The sequence below is a fragment of the Crinia signifera genome, chromosome 4 (genome assembly GCF_055691185.1).
Source record: "Crinia signifera chromosome 4, ASM5569118v1, whole genome shotgun sequence".
NCBI classification, from domain to species: Eukaryota; Metazoa; Chordata; class Amphibia; order Anura; family Myobatrachidae; genus Crinia; species Crinia signifera.
The window spans coordinates 308,824,222-308,841,871 of record NC_139220.1 but is presented as its reverse complement, the minus strand read 5'-3'; the positions used below and the strand labels follow the sequence as shown (position 1 = coordinate 308,841,871).

The following is a 17,650-nucleotide window of genomic DNA, read 5'->3' as shown; positions in this document are numbered from 1 at the left end:
CATTTTTGATGTACAGAATGGCTTGTTCCCGGCGCTGTACTCCTATTCTCTCCCATTGGCCAGTAGAATCTAGGAAATGTGTGGCGATTACAGATGGAGTTGTGCTCATCATATTCTGTTCTCCGCATCCAACGGGAGCTACGATCAAGTGGTTGAGATTGGCCCCGTCAATGGATTTCTCCACCATTTCACTTATTGGATTTCCTGCATAATATAGAGAACCCAGAGCAGACCCGGAGATAAATGTGTTTGACAGAATTTTGACATTTTATATATTTATTTATTTATTTTTTTACATTTTTTATTTTTTACCTTGGATGGTGACAATTGTTTCACTTTCTGTTTTAGGAACAATATTTTTGGAATCCACCGATGGGACGAATTCTTCTTGTAACCCACCTGTTTTAAAAAACATTCTACATTATCCAACATGCCCTAGCATTGCGTCTCACAACAATTGCACAATATCCGATGTGAAGCACAAAAGTCATTTATTACATTTCAAGATACTGATATACCCAGGATTCGATCCCATCACATGTTGCATTGCAGTCAGACACTCTATTCATGAGCTATCTGACCCCGCATAGGAAGCTGGAGAACTCTATTTAAAGCTCACCCGGTACTTCACAAAAAAAAAAAGATCAGCATTGCAGCTGAGCAGCTCTATGTACTCTAAGTCTGCCGGGGAATGGATGTTTGGCTGCACACTACATAGACCTGCGCAATTGCAAGTGCTGATTATTTATTACAAAGTACAAGCAGCTTCATATACATTAGTTAGTATCAAAGAGCTGTTTAACTGTTATACAATAGGTTATAACAGCTAGGAGCCGCCGCTGGCCACACTGCCAGGTCTGCGCCATTCCCCACTCCTAGATCTCTGCCGGCCCCCCCAGCCAGGGTCCCTGCACTTGTACAATACAGTTGTCAGTCGCCATGCCCAGCACATGCGCAAAAGCCAATCTAAGCTGTCTAGGGCTGCATGGTAAGGCAGGGAGTGGCTTCCTATCGCAGCCCAGATTGCCTGTCATTTGGGTGACTGGCAGGTATAACTTCCAATAAGAAGTCACTACCAGCCACAGTGAAACCACTGGCTTCACTAATAATGAGGAGGTGGCCGATTTTACCGTGGGGGTGGGGGTTATAAAACCACCACTGGTTATGGGTGTGAATCCTGGGTATGGCATTATAGCAATGGCTTTCTCTGATATCAGTTTTGTCAGTCCCCTATTCTCATGAAGGCCTGCTCCTTATGCAACCAGTGGAAAGTCCAGGGGTCTATGTACTAAGCCTTGGAGAGAAATAAAGTGGACAGAGATAATGGGCGGTATTCAATGAGGCTGATTGGCCATGTTTTTATGGCGAATTTGTGCTGTTTGTCGAATTTTTGACAAAAACGGTGAATCACCCTATTCAATGAGCAGATGGCGAAAACATTTCAAGGTTTTTTTCGCCATGATTCACCGAGTAGCAATCGCTATCTTTTTATGGTGAAGTGGAATGTGAACTTTTAAAATAAAGTGTTTTGTTTTTTACATTTGGTGTAAAAAAATCAGGAATTTTATTCTGAGGAGGGGCATGCTATTTTTATTCATGTGCTGTAAGCACATGAATATATATTTAATTTAATTTTTTTTTTTTACACAGCAGCCAGCAGGGGGCGCCGGAGCCGAGCCGCTCATTAGATATTCATATATTCACTGCACCCGATCGTTATCGGGTGTAGTGAATATGCCCGGTCCCCTGCTGGCACCCCCGGGGGGCAGCCTGTGCTGCCTGGCACCCGGGGAGCCCACCTCCCCCCCACATACGCTCTGGGGCAGGCAGAGAGACTTCCATCTCCCTGCCTGCCACCGTCCTAAGGCTCCCTGCGGCATCGCCGCAGGAGCACAAATTCGCCAGTCAGGGGCAGTGAGCCCTGACTCGTTGAATACTGGAGCCGTCGAGGCTCCGGAACGTGGCGGGCAGTGGCGAATGTGCAGCGAATCCTAAACAGGATTCGCTGCATGTCGCTGGTATTCACATTGAGTACCGCCCAAAGTATCAGCCAACCAGCTACTAACTCATGTTACAGACTGTATTTGGAATAATGACAGAAGCTTATTGGTTGGAATTTTATCTCTGATCAGAGAGCTGATTCGCCTTCTGAAGATTCCCATTTGCCAGGTGAGATTACTCAAAAATGGATAAGAGGGTAAATTTCCCTATCTGCATATGTGCACTAGAAAAGATCACGGTGACTCCATAGCACTGTCATGAGACATATCGGTTCTGTGAGGCCATATGGTCACCGCCCAGTTATATTCCAGAAGTGCCTGTTTCCCTGGAAGAGTTTTCCCATCAACAGGTGATCCAATCTGGCGCATACACAGTCAGCTATATCTCTCTATGGCCTCTGACTCAGAATTGGGCTCTTTCATTTATTCTACTGGTGGAGAAGCACATTTCTAGGCTGATTTTTCCTCACACAAATAAAGGTTCAAAATAATAGATCATTATAAATAAAACATTAGGCGGGAATGTAATGAGGCTCAATTTCAGCGGCCGTTGCGGGATGCCGGCCAAACGCAGACTTTTTTAAAGGAGCAATCACTTACAAGGCAAAACCATGCCTTAAAAATGACTGGCCTCTTTAAATCAACATCTGAGTTCGGTCAGCATCCCGCAAGGCCGCCGAATCCGGGCAACGTTACAACTGGCCCATAGAGTTCTAAAGTCTCCTCTCTCATGTTCAAAATATATATGGCTGTTAGGAGCTGATTGGCTGGTTGTTTATAACTCTCCACTTTATCACTTTTTGAAGCTTGATACATCTGGCCCTACAGATGGAGCCGGCTCCATCATTGCAGGGGCTGGCGAAACTATCGCCAGCCACCAGCTCCTGCCAGGGGGCGTGCGCGAGACGCTCGCGCGACCCATTGTGATGGAGCTGTCCACCACCTCCCTTGCCAGTCCCCATCGCTGCCCCGACCCCCCCCCCCTAACACTGGCCATCTCCCCGAAGCGGAGACAGGCAAGGACCCACTGCCCAGCAGCCGAGAGAGTGGGACGCACGTTTGCGTGAGACGCACACGCGTGTCCCAGTCCGGGGACGTTCTGGCGGGCGCCGGGATTGAATGACAGGCGCTACATCTGTATGTAAAGGTGCCCACACACTAGAAAGATCTGCGATCGTAAGATGTGCGCATAAATTAGCCTTGAAATCCTTTTTTCCGTCCTGGACAAAAGATTTCAGGCAAGCGCACATCTTTACCAAAGATTTTTCTTAAGATCCCGTGTGCGTTCCTATGGATCTTTTGTTAAATCTTCTGATCTTTCGTGCAGCACGTAAGATCAGAAGATTCAGCTAAAGATCCACGGGAGCGCGCATCGGACCGATATCGGCCGATTTTCGACCGATTATCGGTAAACATCGGATGATATATCGGCCGATCTATCGGAAATCGGCCAATCGGCCCAAAAATCGTTCTAGTGTGTGGGCACCTTTAGAAAGATGCACAACACACTGATATGTACCGGGCCATACATATGGGGGTCCGTTGATCCCGATTCCTGGGATTGGCCACCCTAGCCGCTTAAGTTTTATACAATTATTAGAATACAATTCTGTTATTTTTCACCACTGTACTATACAATTCTGCACACGGACAGTGAGTGGTAATACAGACCTTTGCCTTTGACTTCTGGCTCCAATATTACCGATTTCAAGATCTCGGTTACGCGTCTTCCTTCCGGCTGAAACAAAAAGATTTATGCACTTGAGGGATGTGTAGTGGAGTCTACAAAGCTGGAATGATGAGGACGGATATGTGATGTGCTATTTGGTGACCACTTGTGCTATATTATCAAGACATTCAGGGCCCGAATCAGACCTGATCGCTAGGCTGCGTTTATTCGCTCATTAAAATGAGAGCTTGCGTACGAGCAGCCGTTCTGATTGGCTGCCGATACTCGAGCTCTGATTGGCTCAAAAGCCGGTGTAGCATTTTAATTGACCGCCAGCATCCTGGGTTAAATAAGCCTGTGCTCCAGGACCTACTTTGTTCAGTGCACTGAGCACCGGGGCCCAGGACAGCTGTACCCACAGCACCCCCCTATTGGCGGCCCTGCTCACCCCGGCAGGTAGCCCATCGTAATCATTGCATTGCATTGTCCATCCATTCTGTTATTCCATCTCTGCAGTATAGTAATTCAGTGATGCTTCCGTGGCTACACGTCATGTTATACCTCTCGTGCTGCCCATGTTGGTCCATTTCTACAAATTATTCCAAGGCCCCAGTTCGTTCCCAATCTGCCCCTTTTTGTTTTTTACTTCTCAATGATACTATATTACCAAAAGCACAATGAGCAGCACAACCATCTACATTACTCACCACGACCTTCAGCTTCTTCTTGACACCATCTGCGACTGTCTGACCAGCAGCCTTCACCTCCACATCATGCAGCCCCAAGGTCAGCGGCACAACAATAAACGGGAGAGCCACCGATGACTCAGGTTCGATGGTTATATCTTGGCGGTACTTCTTTTTAGCAGTGGAGAGACTGCAGAAGTTTTCATTATAAGTCCACTCCACGCGCACCTACAGAACGCCAAATACAGATGACGGACTTGTGACATAATAACCATTTATTTCGGCAGACATTACTATAGAAAAGCAAGCACTATACTTTGAATAACTGTAAAGATGCCATAAGTAAAAATGGGGTAAAACATAAATTTTCTAATGTTTACCACAATAGACACCGTATGTCTCCCCTTATGTACTAAAAAGGTCTGCAGCTGATTTTGGAGATTCCCCTGGTCCTGAAGTCCCCATAAAATTTTATGGGACGTCTCAGTTTATTATAGTAACTCATAAATGAAGACAATGAATAAAGACATGGGATCTAATTCACCTAGAGCCGCAAATAGCCAGAAGTCGCTATATGCCTGAGCATATGTTCCAGTTAGCATGCATGAGCTCTGACTCCGGTCACATTTCAAAAAATGCAACTTCAGTGTAAGGGCCAGCAGGGGGGGTCGATGAGGAGCGTCCCAGTGTCGCTCAGAGTTGATTTGACGATGCGAGGGGCAAACAACGCAGGCATGTGCAGACCATTAGCAAGACAGGCTGCAATGATAGCGTGGCTACATGCGCGACTCAAAAGATTGCGGCCCTGCGACTGTCTTCGCACTTTGGCTGCGCAGCCAGGGGGATACTCTTAATGTCCGCGTGTTTCTCTAGATAGCACATTTCTCACACAATAGCGATGCCAATACAGAATCTTGTGGTGGTATTGCGGGGAGGGCAGGTTTCTGCATGGGCTGTAGTTTTGCATTATCACTAGCATTTATCCATTACTAAATGACAGTAGGCCCATGGTACTTAAATCTGCAGATGCCAAGTCACAAACTTTAGGAGATGAGATCAAGTTTTACATGAGTCCCCTACAGAAAGTTGGACAGAGAAAAATATTCTGGATAAAGTTATTGGTGCTCACCCAAATGAATGTATCTACTGTGACTTGTAGACTTTCAACTTCTCTCCAAAACAAGCATTGACAATTGTCACAATAGCACAACCCCTTCATTAAATTCAACTCAGATATTGTTCTCATGGAAAACAGTATTGGTCAGTTTAAGATCATTTATTTCAATGCGTTCCTAAGAATACATTGGATGGACCACAGAGATGGTCAATAAATGTAGTCTTCTTGAAGAAACCTTGGAATATCCCAGTGAAATCCTTTCTTCTGCTTCCCATTAATTTCATTAGTATTGTCCCAAAACAAATGAAATCTATTTTTTGCCTGTGGGTATTGTAAACATAGAAACATAGAAAAATAGAATTTGACGGCAGATAAGAACCATTTGGCCCATCTAGTTTGCCCCTTTTTTTACCCTTCAGGTAAACTGAACCCTTTTTAATCCTTATTTCTTTGTAAGGATATTCATATGCCTATCCCAAGCATGTTTAAATTGTTCTACTGTCTTAGCCTCTACCACCTCTGATGGGAGGCTATTCCACTTATCCACTACCCTTTCTGTGAAGTAATTCTTTCTAACATTTCCCCTGAACCTACCTCCCTCCAGTTTCAGTGCATGTCCTCGTGTTTTATTACTTGTTTTCCTTTGAAGAAAATTTCCCACCTGTACTATGTTAAAACCCTTGATATATTTGAAGATTTCTATCATGTCCCCCCTTTCCCTTCTCTGCTCCAAACTATACATGTTAAGATCTTTTAGTCTATCCAGGTAAATTTTGTGATGTAGGCCATGAACCATTTTAGTTGCCCTTCTTTGTACACTCTCCAATGTATTTATATCCTTCTGAAGATATGGTCTCCAGAACTGGACACAGTATTCCAGATGAGGTCGTACCAATGACCTATAAAGTGGCATTATTACGTCTTTTTTTCTGCTACTGATTCCTCTCCCTATGCAACTAAGCATCTGACTAGCCTTCCTCATTGCTTTGTTACATTGCCTCCCTGCCTTTAAGTCACTTGAAATAATGACTCCTAGATCTCTTTCCTCCTCAGTAGTTTCCATTATAGTACCCTTGATACTATATTGAGCCTTTGGGTTTTTGAGTCCCAAGTGCATAATTTTGCATTTTTTAGCATTAAACTGTAGTTGCCATTCTCTTGACCAATTCTCAAGTTTACTTAGATCATCAGTCATTTGATTTACCCCTCCTGGTGTGTCTACTCTGTTGCATATCTTTGTATCATCTGCAAAAAGGCATACTTTCCCTTCAATACCATTTGCAATGTCACTAACAAAGATATTAAAGAGCACTGGTCCAAGTACAGATCCCTTGGGTACTCCACTGGTAACATGTCCCTCCATAGAATGCACTCCATTTACTACAACTGTCTGTTTCCTATCCTGCAACCAGGTTCTTATCCATTTAATTGTTCTATAATCCAATCCCACACTTTCAAGTTTATTTAGCAGCCTGCGATGTGGGACAGTGTTAAATGCCTTACTAAAGTCTAGATATGCCACATCTACAGCCCCCCCTTCATCTAGTATTTTGGTCACGGAGTCAAAAAAGTCAATGAGACTTGTTTGGCATGATCTCCCTGCAGTAAAACCATGCTGTTTTGGATCATGTAAGTTGTTTAATTTAAGATATTCCACTATTCTTTCTTTTAATAGTGTTTCCATTATTTTCCCTACTACTGATGTAAGGCTCACTGGTCTGTAGTTACTTGCTCATTGTACATGCCCATAATCTGCTCTCAGCATGGAACATCAATGATCTTCCCAACCTCTACAAATGTTTGTCTCTAGACAGACTCCACCATCTTGGCTCAAACATCTTGGTAATTCCTTGGTGAGATCTGCACAGAAGTACAGTCGGCATGTGGCATTGCACTAGCGGATCTGCAGTGTGGAGGTGTAAGTGACTCTAATTGTTATTGTTACTATAAACTGGTTGACTTACCCTTTGTTTGCTGTTGCCGTAGTTGTAGAGAATGGCTCGTAACTCAACTTGTTCATTCCTCACCACCGAATACGGCAGCTTCAGGTCAATGAAGAAGCTTGTGAAAACCTGTATCTCATGTGGTGTAGACACACAGATACCTGTCGATGAAGTTGCAAAGAAAAGACGGAACATCTTATTTGAAGAAACCGGATTCTGGTACTAGGGAGGGTTTAGGTCTTTGTAGAGCCATGAACACTGCCACTTGACCTATCTATGTGACTCTTTTCCCTGCACCACCATGAGCAAAGGTCCTACCTGCAGTTCTTCAGGAGTGGCAGACTCCAGAGATTACTCTTGGACAGTGCAGGGACTTATTTTTCATCTCCAGCCTCCTCCACCAGCAGCAACTCTCCCAGAAGCGCAAAGAGAGAGGGAGTGCAGAGAAGGAACATAGAGAGAAAGAGAGAGCACAGAGAGAGAGAGAGCACAGAGAGAGAGAGAGAAAGAGTGAGCGCCCCTCCCCCCTACAATGCCCCCTCCCGCAATTTGCAACCCTTCTCCGGCAGATTGCACCCCCCTGCGCTACCCACAAGGGGGTAAGGCCTTGCTGTCCCAAGAAGGTGTCTCCCAGGTCTAGTGAGAAATCAGGCTTTGCTCTTAGCTGAGGATTCACACCCCTGATACCACTGTAAATCACATGCTGTATCTCCAGTATGTAACACTGTCTGGATCCACAATTATAGATTTCCAGCATGAGGAAAAGTTATACAGATCCTAGATCATACACGTCCTAACCGGTGGTACTTACCTTTGTTTTCAGACAAGCTTACAGCCAGAACCTCCCATGTGGTTATTGAATCTTTTAAGAATACAGGAAGACTCTTGGTCGAAATTCTGTTTAAAAAAAAAAAAAACATGCATAGATTTTTGGATGGATGTAGGAAACGATATAATCCTGGGATAAAGACCTAACTTTAAATTACATGACAAAATACATAATATTTGCAGACAGTAAATCATAGTGGCTCATATAGGCCTGCTGCCTGCTTCCCAGGAGGTGAGACCTTGAGCCAATGCCTGACACAGCTTATATCAACCTCTTACACATGCGGGTACTAATTATCCTGCTCTCAGACTAAAGGCATAAAGATCCGAAATTAGCCTCATGGATGGAGCCCTCCTTTCTCCATCCACACCCCAGGACCCCTCATCTGGCTTTTACTTAAATCCCAAACTCGAATCAAATCTGTTTTGGAGAAAAATACCTTTCCTTGGGGTTTTAATCTCATACGCCAAAAACCTGGGGCAAACATATCTCCTCTTTATAACTGTTAGCACAGAACCCCCTCCCCCGTTTTTTTACAACATGTGGGTCAGAAAAACTTCAGGCCTCATAAAAAAAAAAAAAGGACAAGGGGTGCAATTCAGACCTGAACGCACGGCTGCGATTTCACACAGCGGACAATCATCAATACACTGTGCACGAGTACGGTTCTCAGTACGCATGCGCGATGCCATCTTGCAACAAAGTCCTGCAACTTTTTCTAAATGCATGGTGGTCGCATGGTGATGGACCGGAAGTAGGTGGAAACCAGATGTTATGTGGGAGTGTTAAGAAAAACACAGGCGTGTCGGGGAAAATGGTAGGCATGCCTGAGAATTTTAAAGGAGTGTTTGTGAAGTTAGCTCCAGGCCCGATATGCCTTTATCCATCGCACTGCTGAGTAAGTCTTGAGTTATGCAGAGCCTTCAATGAGTTGTGGCCAGTGTTAAAATCATTAGAGTTACAATGGGTTTTGGACATTTTTGTCCATTACACCGTACACATCCAAACACACAGCGTGCGCATATTTATTCGTAAGGCGGGTTTCACTCTAGTGGGGCGGTGGCTTATCTGAACGCAGGCGTAAGTAAAGAAAATGTTCTTCACCCTCATTGTTCTGGACAGGACTGCGCCTATTCCTATATTCGACGCATCGGTTTGAAAAACAGACGTCATCAGAACTAGTTGGGCGCACAATGCCACCTTCAACTCCTGGAAAGACTTTTCTGCTTCAGGACTCCATTTAACCATAACTTTCTGTGTGCCCTTGGTAAGGCCTGTCAGTGGGACCGCAATGGTCACAAAATTGGCTATAATATTTCTATTATAACCTGTGACTCCTAAGAATACTCTCACCTGCTATGGGTCATAGACAGTTTTGTATTGCCTCATATGTATTACATTAAGGATTTACAAACATGAAGTATCCAAGATACTTTACTTCTTCCATCCATAGACTTCGTTTTCATGGGCTGGCTATCAATCCTGCCTTTTGGATGTAATACATCACCAATTGTACCCTCGGTAAGTAAGAATAGCCACCAGGACTATAGACGATTACAGCAGCAGCATACCGTCTAAGGGTTTTATCTATCGATACTTTGGGAACCAACGTCCCTGGGTTTACTGAAGGCACTGGGACTTAGCTGCTTTATTTTTCCAAGCCAAGTTTTTAGAAGATTTATATGGTTGTTTTGCTTTGGATTTTTTTCCCCAGGTTGGTAAACTATATAATTAACCTCCTTTACATACAGTATTGCACAGTATTGTTGCCAGGAGCAAAGACTGGGTATTGCACGACCCCCATAGAGGGAGAATAGAATACGCTCGCCACCATGCCCGCAGCATGGCGAGTGCAGCGTGGTGTGCAGGGCGAGCCCACAACGGGCTTTGTTGTGCTCTCCATGCTGTCTGAGTTTGGCCAGTCCTGATGTCGGGCTAATGACTGTCGGGATCCCGACTGTAGGAAGCATATACCACACCCATTCCAAGAGCTGTCTCGCTATTAACACCACTGCAGCCATCCTTTCCTGCATCTAAGAAACATGTTTTATATGGCCTGGATTGCCCCTTCAATGTCCCTTTTTCAATGTCCAGAGATCACCTTCGGTGTCTCCCATAGAATAAACCAAAAGAAGCAAACCCAATTGAGGATTAGGGGACCTCTCTTATGGCCAGCAATTAATAACATAGTAAATAATTTCAATCTCTTTCATTGTTCACCACTTTCTTTAGTACGTTTACATTTTTGTAAAACATCTCCTCTAACCCATCAGTCTGGGGGTGATACACTGAGTCATTTTAAACTGGGGGTATTATTATTTCATGATTTTTTTTACATAAATGGGTTACCCTGATCAGTTAGTGGTATTACTTTCAAATATCTGGTAGTGTAATCCATTATCACCAAAATATATTGATGACACCGGGTGGATTTTATTTGAGGTCCAACCAAATCCATAGCTATTTATTCCAATGGAAGCTCAATAATGGGTAATAAAACAGGCTGACGGAGCATAAAACTGACACTTGGGCAATATTTCTATCCTACTTTATGAGACCCAATTATTGATGAATAATGTGTTAAATTATAGCATGTGACATTCTACTAATTGGTAAGAGAACAGGATATTTACCCATCAGCATCCGGTTTCTCGTTCATTGTCTCCACCTTCCAGAGCCAACTTTCTGGAAACTCTGACCTGGATTGAATGTCAGAATCTTCAATGTAATCACTGTCTTCATCACCTGATATAAATACAAAATGTTTTGTTAACTTTGCCTGCTCTGAAATATCTTATTGACTTCCCAAACAGTGTGATTTCATTGTTGTCTTGCTTAAGAGTAGGACCTGGCTCAAACCATCCCAACCAATTCAAGTCTTGGATCTAAAAAAACATACCCTGCTTATTTTGGATGCCATGTAAGTCCCTCCCTCATGATTCTAGGAGCCATTTCTCACTGGAATGACTGGGAAATTAATGTCATTGCCGACAATTGGGAGAACGGAGACCATGATCCAGAAGGGGCTAGAATTTCTGGGTCAGAAAACATTGCATTTCAGCCCTTGTAGTTAGGATTCAGAATCAGAACCTACACTCTAATATGCACAAAGTCCCTACCATTGTCTTTCTGTTGGCTTTTGATTTTATAATTAAGAACCAAGCATTGTGAAGCATTTTGTTTCACCCACTGTAAAACTGCTCAGGCTGAACTATTGATACGGTATATTGTGGACTGAACTCTATGAGGATCACATGTGCTGATATTCACAGAGTCGGAGACTGAAAGCCTGATGGGGGAACTTTTTCTAAAGACTTTGGCTCCATATATGTACAGTATGTCTTTATATAGCAAAGAAATGATGGGTGTTTTTAAAATATCACATCATATCTCAATATCAGTGTTAATATATTGTAAATAAGGCAATTTAACAGCCAAAGGGGCAACAGTACAGGGGATTCCGTTACTGAAAAAGATGAAACAAATCGGTTTTAATTTATGATTTTGGAATACAAGCTCATTTTCGAAATGAGATGAGCCAGTGAAATTGCTCTTAGTGGTGTACCAGAATAAGGAACCGCATTGGAATCATTCCCAATAATGGAAATGTTGTCCTCTACCTTCATGTGTATTGTGCGCGTGCCCATAATGTGTTTTGTCTCTAATTTATACTGTACGTAGACTACGGTCTGTTTTATGTCTCCTTACTTCTTGCTAGCTCATCAACATCTTTCAGTTCCCTCTCAGATGCCTTCAGCTTCTCAATCTCGTGGCAGCAGTCAAGGAAGGCAGCGATGCACTTCTGTCCATCCTGTATGTGACGGGAGCGGCGCTCACAGGTGTCACCCATGGGGTTTTCCAGCATTCCATCCTCGCAGCATGTCTTCTCCTTGTCTGAGTATTTAGAGGCTGCAAGAATGAGGCCCATAATTAGCATTTTTCCCATAATGGTACCCTCACACCCCATAAACAAAAGTATTATAGCAAACAGAGATGTAACAACAGAGACCGGTGAGAACATAAGTTTAACATCTTTGAATGCTGAGTAAGTCCAGTCACCTGACCCATTATTAGTAGCCCTGATAAAGAGCATGCACCTCGAAACGCGTCAGGCCAGACTCCTTTACCTTTGCTTCAATTACCAACAGGCTGAACGTGCTTTGTGCACCCATGGTAGTAATAAACTGTCTGTATATCTTTGCAATTAAGCAATTTGGTTTATGTGGAGTTATGTTATATTGCTAACACTGTATGTGTTTTATACTGCTAGTTTTGCATCTTAGCTAATTATTTTACCTACCATATATTTTTTTCTAGTCAATATTTGTAACTTTATTCCACTTGTGTGATATATCCAAGCACTCAAAAGGTCTCTGCAAAATTTCATATGGTGCATCACCTCTAATAGGATCTTGGTGGATATAAGTGATGAGGTCACATGGTCCTATCTTATTTGTTTATGTTTTGGAGTATCCCCACCCGAGTTTTCAACTGGTGGACTGGAGCGAAAAGGCCCACTATGGGTTGGCTCAGGAAAACCCTATGACCTACCGTACAGCGTGGCTTTTCCTTGCTTTTCTTAAAACTAAGTCTATAATGACACTTAATTAATAAATTAAATTCCCTTGTTGTAAGGGCTTTGTCAAATTTATTCAAATATACAAAAAATATGTATATTGATAACAACCCTCACAAATATTACACAAGGTTTAATCCATACTTTTACGTTATTAAATTTAATTGAATATATCCACCATTCGATACAAAATATGTAGCCATTAAATATACTTTTATTGGATATTTCTAAACCCAATTGCTCAGTTCCTTACTATAGAGTATTTTTATTTACTACTGCCAATCACATTTACATTCAACACATTCCCATCATTCCCTAGCATTGTTAATAAATGGACGTAAACAACTGATATAATGAATATAATTGCTTTAACACAACGAATGCGCTCTATCAAAATGTCACGCCCTTAATCGTCATTTTCCCCGTTGGAGCACATGAAGACTTTCTCCTGTAGTAGTTTGTTGTAGATCTAGTTTTATTTATTTTAAATTTAATTTCTACAAAAATAGAAAGTTATTTAAACTGGATGATATTTTTGTCTGCGGGTTGATCTCTTCCTTATTGCTTACTAGATTAATGTTGAAAAATAAAATTATAGGCAAAATAGGGAATATACAATATATAATTATATAACCGCAGCAACCTTTATTATTCAGAATGTAATTCTCTCTCTGGTAAATTTGCTAAGATTCGCGTTCTGTAGAAGCTGGGATGTTGCCCATAGCAACCAATCATATTCTATCTTTTATCTTTTAGAAGGTGCTATGGAAATAAGTTACTATGGGTAACATCCCATCTTCAATAGAAGTCCCATATTAATAAATGTACCCTTTTATGTGCTGCTTGTATACTTTTATCACAGATGTGTTACCATTACTTGTATACATCATGGCATGCTCTATACACTGTATACACTCTGGGCGGTATTCAATGAGCCTGATTCGCCATGTTTTTATGGCGAATTTGTGCTGTTTGGCGAATTTTTTACTAAAACGGTGAATCACCCTATTCAATGACCACATGGCGAATACATTTGAAGGTTTTTTTCGCCATGATTCACCGAGTAGCAATCGCTATCTTTTTATGGAGAAGTGGAATGTGAACTTTTAAAATAAAGTGTTTTGTTTTTTACATTTGGTGTAAAAAAATCAGGAAGTTTATTCTGAGGAGGGGCGTGCTATTTTTATTCATGTGCAGTAAGCACATGAATATATATTTAATTAAAAAAAATAATTTTTTTTTTACACAGCAGCCAGCAGGGGGCGCCGGAGCCGAGCCGCTCATTAGATATTCATATATTCACTGCACCCGATCGTTACGATGGGGTGTAGTGAATATATGCGGTCCCCTGCTGGCACCCCCGGTGGGCAGTCTGTGCTGCCTGGCACCCGGGGAGCCCACCTCCCCCCCCACAAACGTTCTGGGGCAGGCAGAGAGACTTCCATCTCTCTGCCTGCCACCGTCCTCAGGCTCCCTGCAGCGTTCGCCACAGGAGCTCATATTCGCCGGTCAGGGGCAGCGAGCCCCTGACTCGTTGAATACCGGAGCCGGCGAGGCTCCGGAACGTGGCGAATGTGCAGCGAATCCGAAAAAGGATTCGCTGCACCTCGCAGGTATTTACATTGAATACCGCCCTCGCGGGATGTACTAAAGGGAAAATGCGGTAAAACCCCTGTTTTACCGCATTTTCCTATGTATCATCACCGGTTCGCCCCTTTTTCGCAAGGCTGGGTATCGCCACCCAGAGGGTGGCGATACCCTATAGAAGCCTATGGGCTTCTTTCGCCGTACGCCGTCCGCGCGCCGCCCCCCCCCCCCCTCCCATCCTCCTTTAACCTCCTCCCCCTGGTGTGACAGCCGGGAGGACATCCGGCTTCAGGGGGGAGGAGGAGACGCACGGGGACGCTGGCAGCCGCGGGAGGTGACGGAGACCCCCGCAGCCCACATCACAGGTATCGCTGGGGTCTCCGTTACCGCAGCCCGATGCTGGCCGCATATGTTAGTACATATGCGGTAGCATCGCGGCGGCTGCCGTGCGAAGGGCGGTGATGTATGTTGATACATCCTGCCCAAAGTCTTTGTTCCAGAGATTTTCTTTTCAAATAAGTTCTGACAGACCTGGTTCTGTAGTATTCTGTCCATTGCCTCCACAGTATCTACCTTTGTGCAGCTCATTCAGTTCTGTCACCGCTGCCCTCGCTGGTTGCCAGAAGAGATAACAATCTTTCTGTAGCTAATACCTGCCTGTGCTGTCAGAATAAACTCCCTTCACACAGATACTGTAAGCCTCTTGGTCACAGCTGCAGGTGTCACTAGTGCTGGTGCCTGTATACCCACTCAGGCCTTTACCTCAAGAACTCCCCCTTTCCCTTCACCAGAGGTAGGGGAGCCCACTGGATGCTGTCCAGTCAGGTATCTCAGACCTACTTTCCATGTCTCAGAGCTTATCTTGGGTTACAACAGGAACCTTCAGATCACCCCATAGCTAATTGTATAATGGACACTCATACCTACATTAAAAATGTATTTTTCCAAGTCTCTATTAGAAATTAAAATTGCATCAACAATAAAATACATCTATACATATATAAGTGGTATTTGTAACACTAAAATCAATGCCTTTTACATATAACAAAGATAACCACCATCATTCAGATATACATTGTCCTATGTGGAAAAAAGAACTATACAAATTCAATATTACATATAGTTTTACTTGTCTCCCCTAATTTGTGTTACACTGGCTTTGTATAAGCATGCCCGGTGCATTGGCAAATTGTCTTTCCTTTCTGTTTTTCTTTTTCCTATACAGTGTGCCGGTACACAACTTCAGAATTAGTAAACTCCTAAAAATGTATTATATTAGTGTGTTCTGAGGAAAAATAAATAAATCAGTGCTTCCATTTCTTCCTATAACTTTCACTAAATACATTGCAGCTAGTTTCTGCACTTTTAAGAGAATGGAAGTAATAAAAAGAAAAAAATATATTAGTATATGTGTCATGGGGAGTTGAGAACCGGAATTAATGACATTCATTTGATGGTGATCAGAAACTTCAGCATATGAGAGTATAGACAGGTTCAGCATCTCCGGAACAATTAGTTGGAGAATTGAACGTTAGTTTTACCTTTACTGTCTTTATGCTGAATCAGCGCTGCTGACGATCGTCGTCTGCGCTTTAATTTTGTTTCACATAAAGGCTCTGTGGAAAAATAATACATAGACAAATATAAGAAGACGTTAACAGAAGTATTAAGCCTCTGAGAGTTATAAAGTGCAACAAGTGATGGTTTCGTTGTACACAGTTATCCAGATCTGAGCTCAGTACAAATTTGGTTGAAAAATGGACAAAACCATGTGCACTGCAGGTGGGTCAGATGTAACATGTGCAGAGAGAGTTAGATTTGGGTAGGGTTTGTTGAAACTGAAATCTAAATTGCAGTGTAAAAAAAATTCAGCCAGTATTTACCCTGCACAGAAACAAAATACTCACACAAATCTAACTCTCTATACATGTTACATCTGCCCCTCCTGCAGTGCACATGGTTTTGGCCATTTTCAAAACAAATTTGTACTGCGATCAGATCTGAATAAAGGCCAGTGACAGGTGCTTTATATAATGTTACAGGGCAGCACACAGATCCTGTCAGTGAGAAAAAGCAGGCACTTTGGGGTCACCCCTTGGTGGGTGACACATGGGAGAGACCAACACATAGAGTAACATAAGTAAAAAAATTGTACACCCACAATGAGCAGTGCACAGCAGGTGGGAGGGGCATTTTTCTATGGGGCACCCACACTACACTCCTTAACAAGTTAAAAGTCAGTAAGCGTCTGTTGGTAAGTCCCTCTGTCAGGAAAGGTTACAGATTACATTCATTTTGCATGGAGCATCAATATATACAGTATGTGTTAAACACAGCTTCTTTCACAATGAGTCCATACCCATATTGAGCCATGGATTCATTCTCCATTGTAAAGTGTGCTGCTATTATTCACCAATAATAGGTACTGAGAATATACAATATAATCCGTCTCTAATGCTTGGCCCTAATCAATGAGAAAGGATAGCTAGCCCAGTGTTTCCCAAACTTTCTTGACCAGGGCGCCCTGGAATATCAGCATATGTTAAAGGCACCTATAGTCAAAGAGTTTCTTATGGATAAATGAAAAAATAAGGTCAATTGTGCTTAACTGTTATCCTCAGGTTCCGTTATGTGGTGGGGAACACAGCTGTCAGTGGCGCACGCAAGGGGGGGGTTCTGAGTACCTAGACACCCCCCCAGGAGTCTAAGGGTCCTAGGCTGAAAGCTGAGGGTGCCTTCTTTCCATGGGTAGAAGAATTTTAAAAATCGGCACTCGGGAACCGGAGATATCTGACTTCAAAATAGTGGTCCCCATCCAAGCCTGTTAATTGCTGGTCCCAGTCAGATATTTCAGGTTCTGTCTGACTCAGAGTTTTTCTGAGGGTATATTCCAAAAGTTGGGACTCTCCCCCTTTGATGGACACCAGTAGCTTGTCTCTACTGTACCCAGAACCAGATATATCAGCCTTCCAGCAGCTGGTTACTGCTCCAGCTCCACACACCTGGTATGTAGTTTTATATTCTCGTTGGCCGATTGCTCTGCCTCTGATCCACTACTCCCTACTACCATTTGGTAGGTGGGATTCTCTAGTTTTTAATTCCATTAAAATCTAAGAAATCTATTTCCGGGAACTGGAGATATCTGCAGTCAAGCAAGCTGTCCTCCCACCAGAAAATTATGAATAATAAGCTCACTCCACTATACACCCTTCCTCTGCATATTAAACATCCTCTACCACCCTG

At 43.0% G+C, this 17,650-nt stretch overlaps 1 protein-coding gene across 1 annotated transcript in view; it reads right to left on the bottom strand.

The window, feature by feature from the left end:
- Window positions 1–17,650, bottom strand: part of LOC146075795 (venom factor-like) — a 116,271-nt gene that overhangs the window by 33,412 nt on the left and 65,209 nt on the right. Inside the window, exons 16-24 of the mRNA XM_083185394.1 lie at window positions 15,949–16,023; window positions 11,953–12,153; window positions 10,878–10,989; window positions 8,227–8,312; window positions 7,437–7,576; window positions 4,377–4,583; window positions 3,672–3,738; window positions 313–399; window positions 1–204 (exon numbers count right to left, since the gene is read on the bottom strand). Coding sequence (XP_083041520.1) covers window positions 1–204; window positions 313–399; window positions 3,672–3,738; window positions 4,377–4,583; window positions 7,437–7,576; window positions 8,227–8,312; window positions 10,878–10,989; window positions 11,953–12,153; window positions 15,949–16,023 — 1,179 coding nt within the window. The remainder of the gene's footprint in view (window positions 205–312; window positions 400–3,671; window positions 3,739–4,376; window positions 4,584–7,436; window positions 7,577–8,226; window positions 8,313–10,877; window positions 10,990–11,952; window positions 12,154–15,948; window positions 16,024–17,650) is intronic.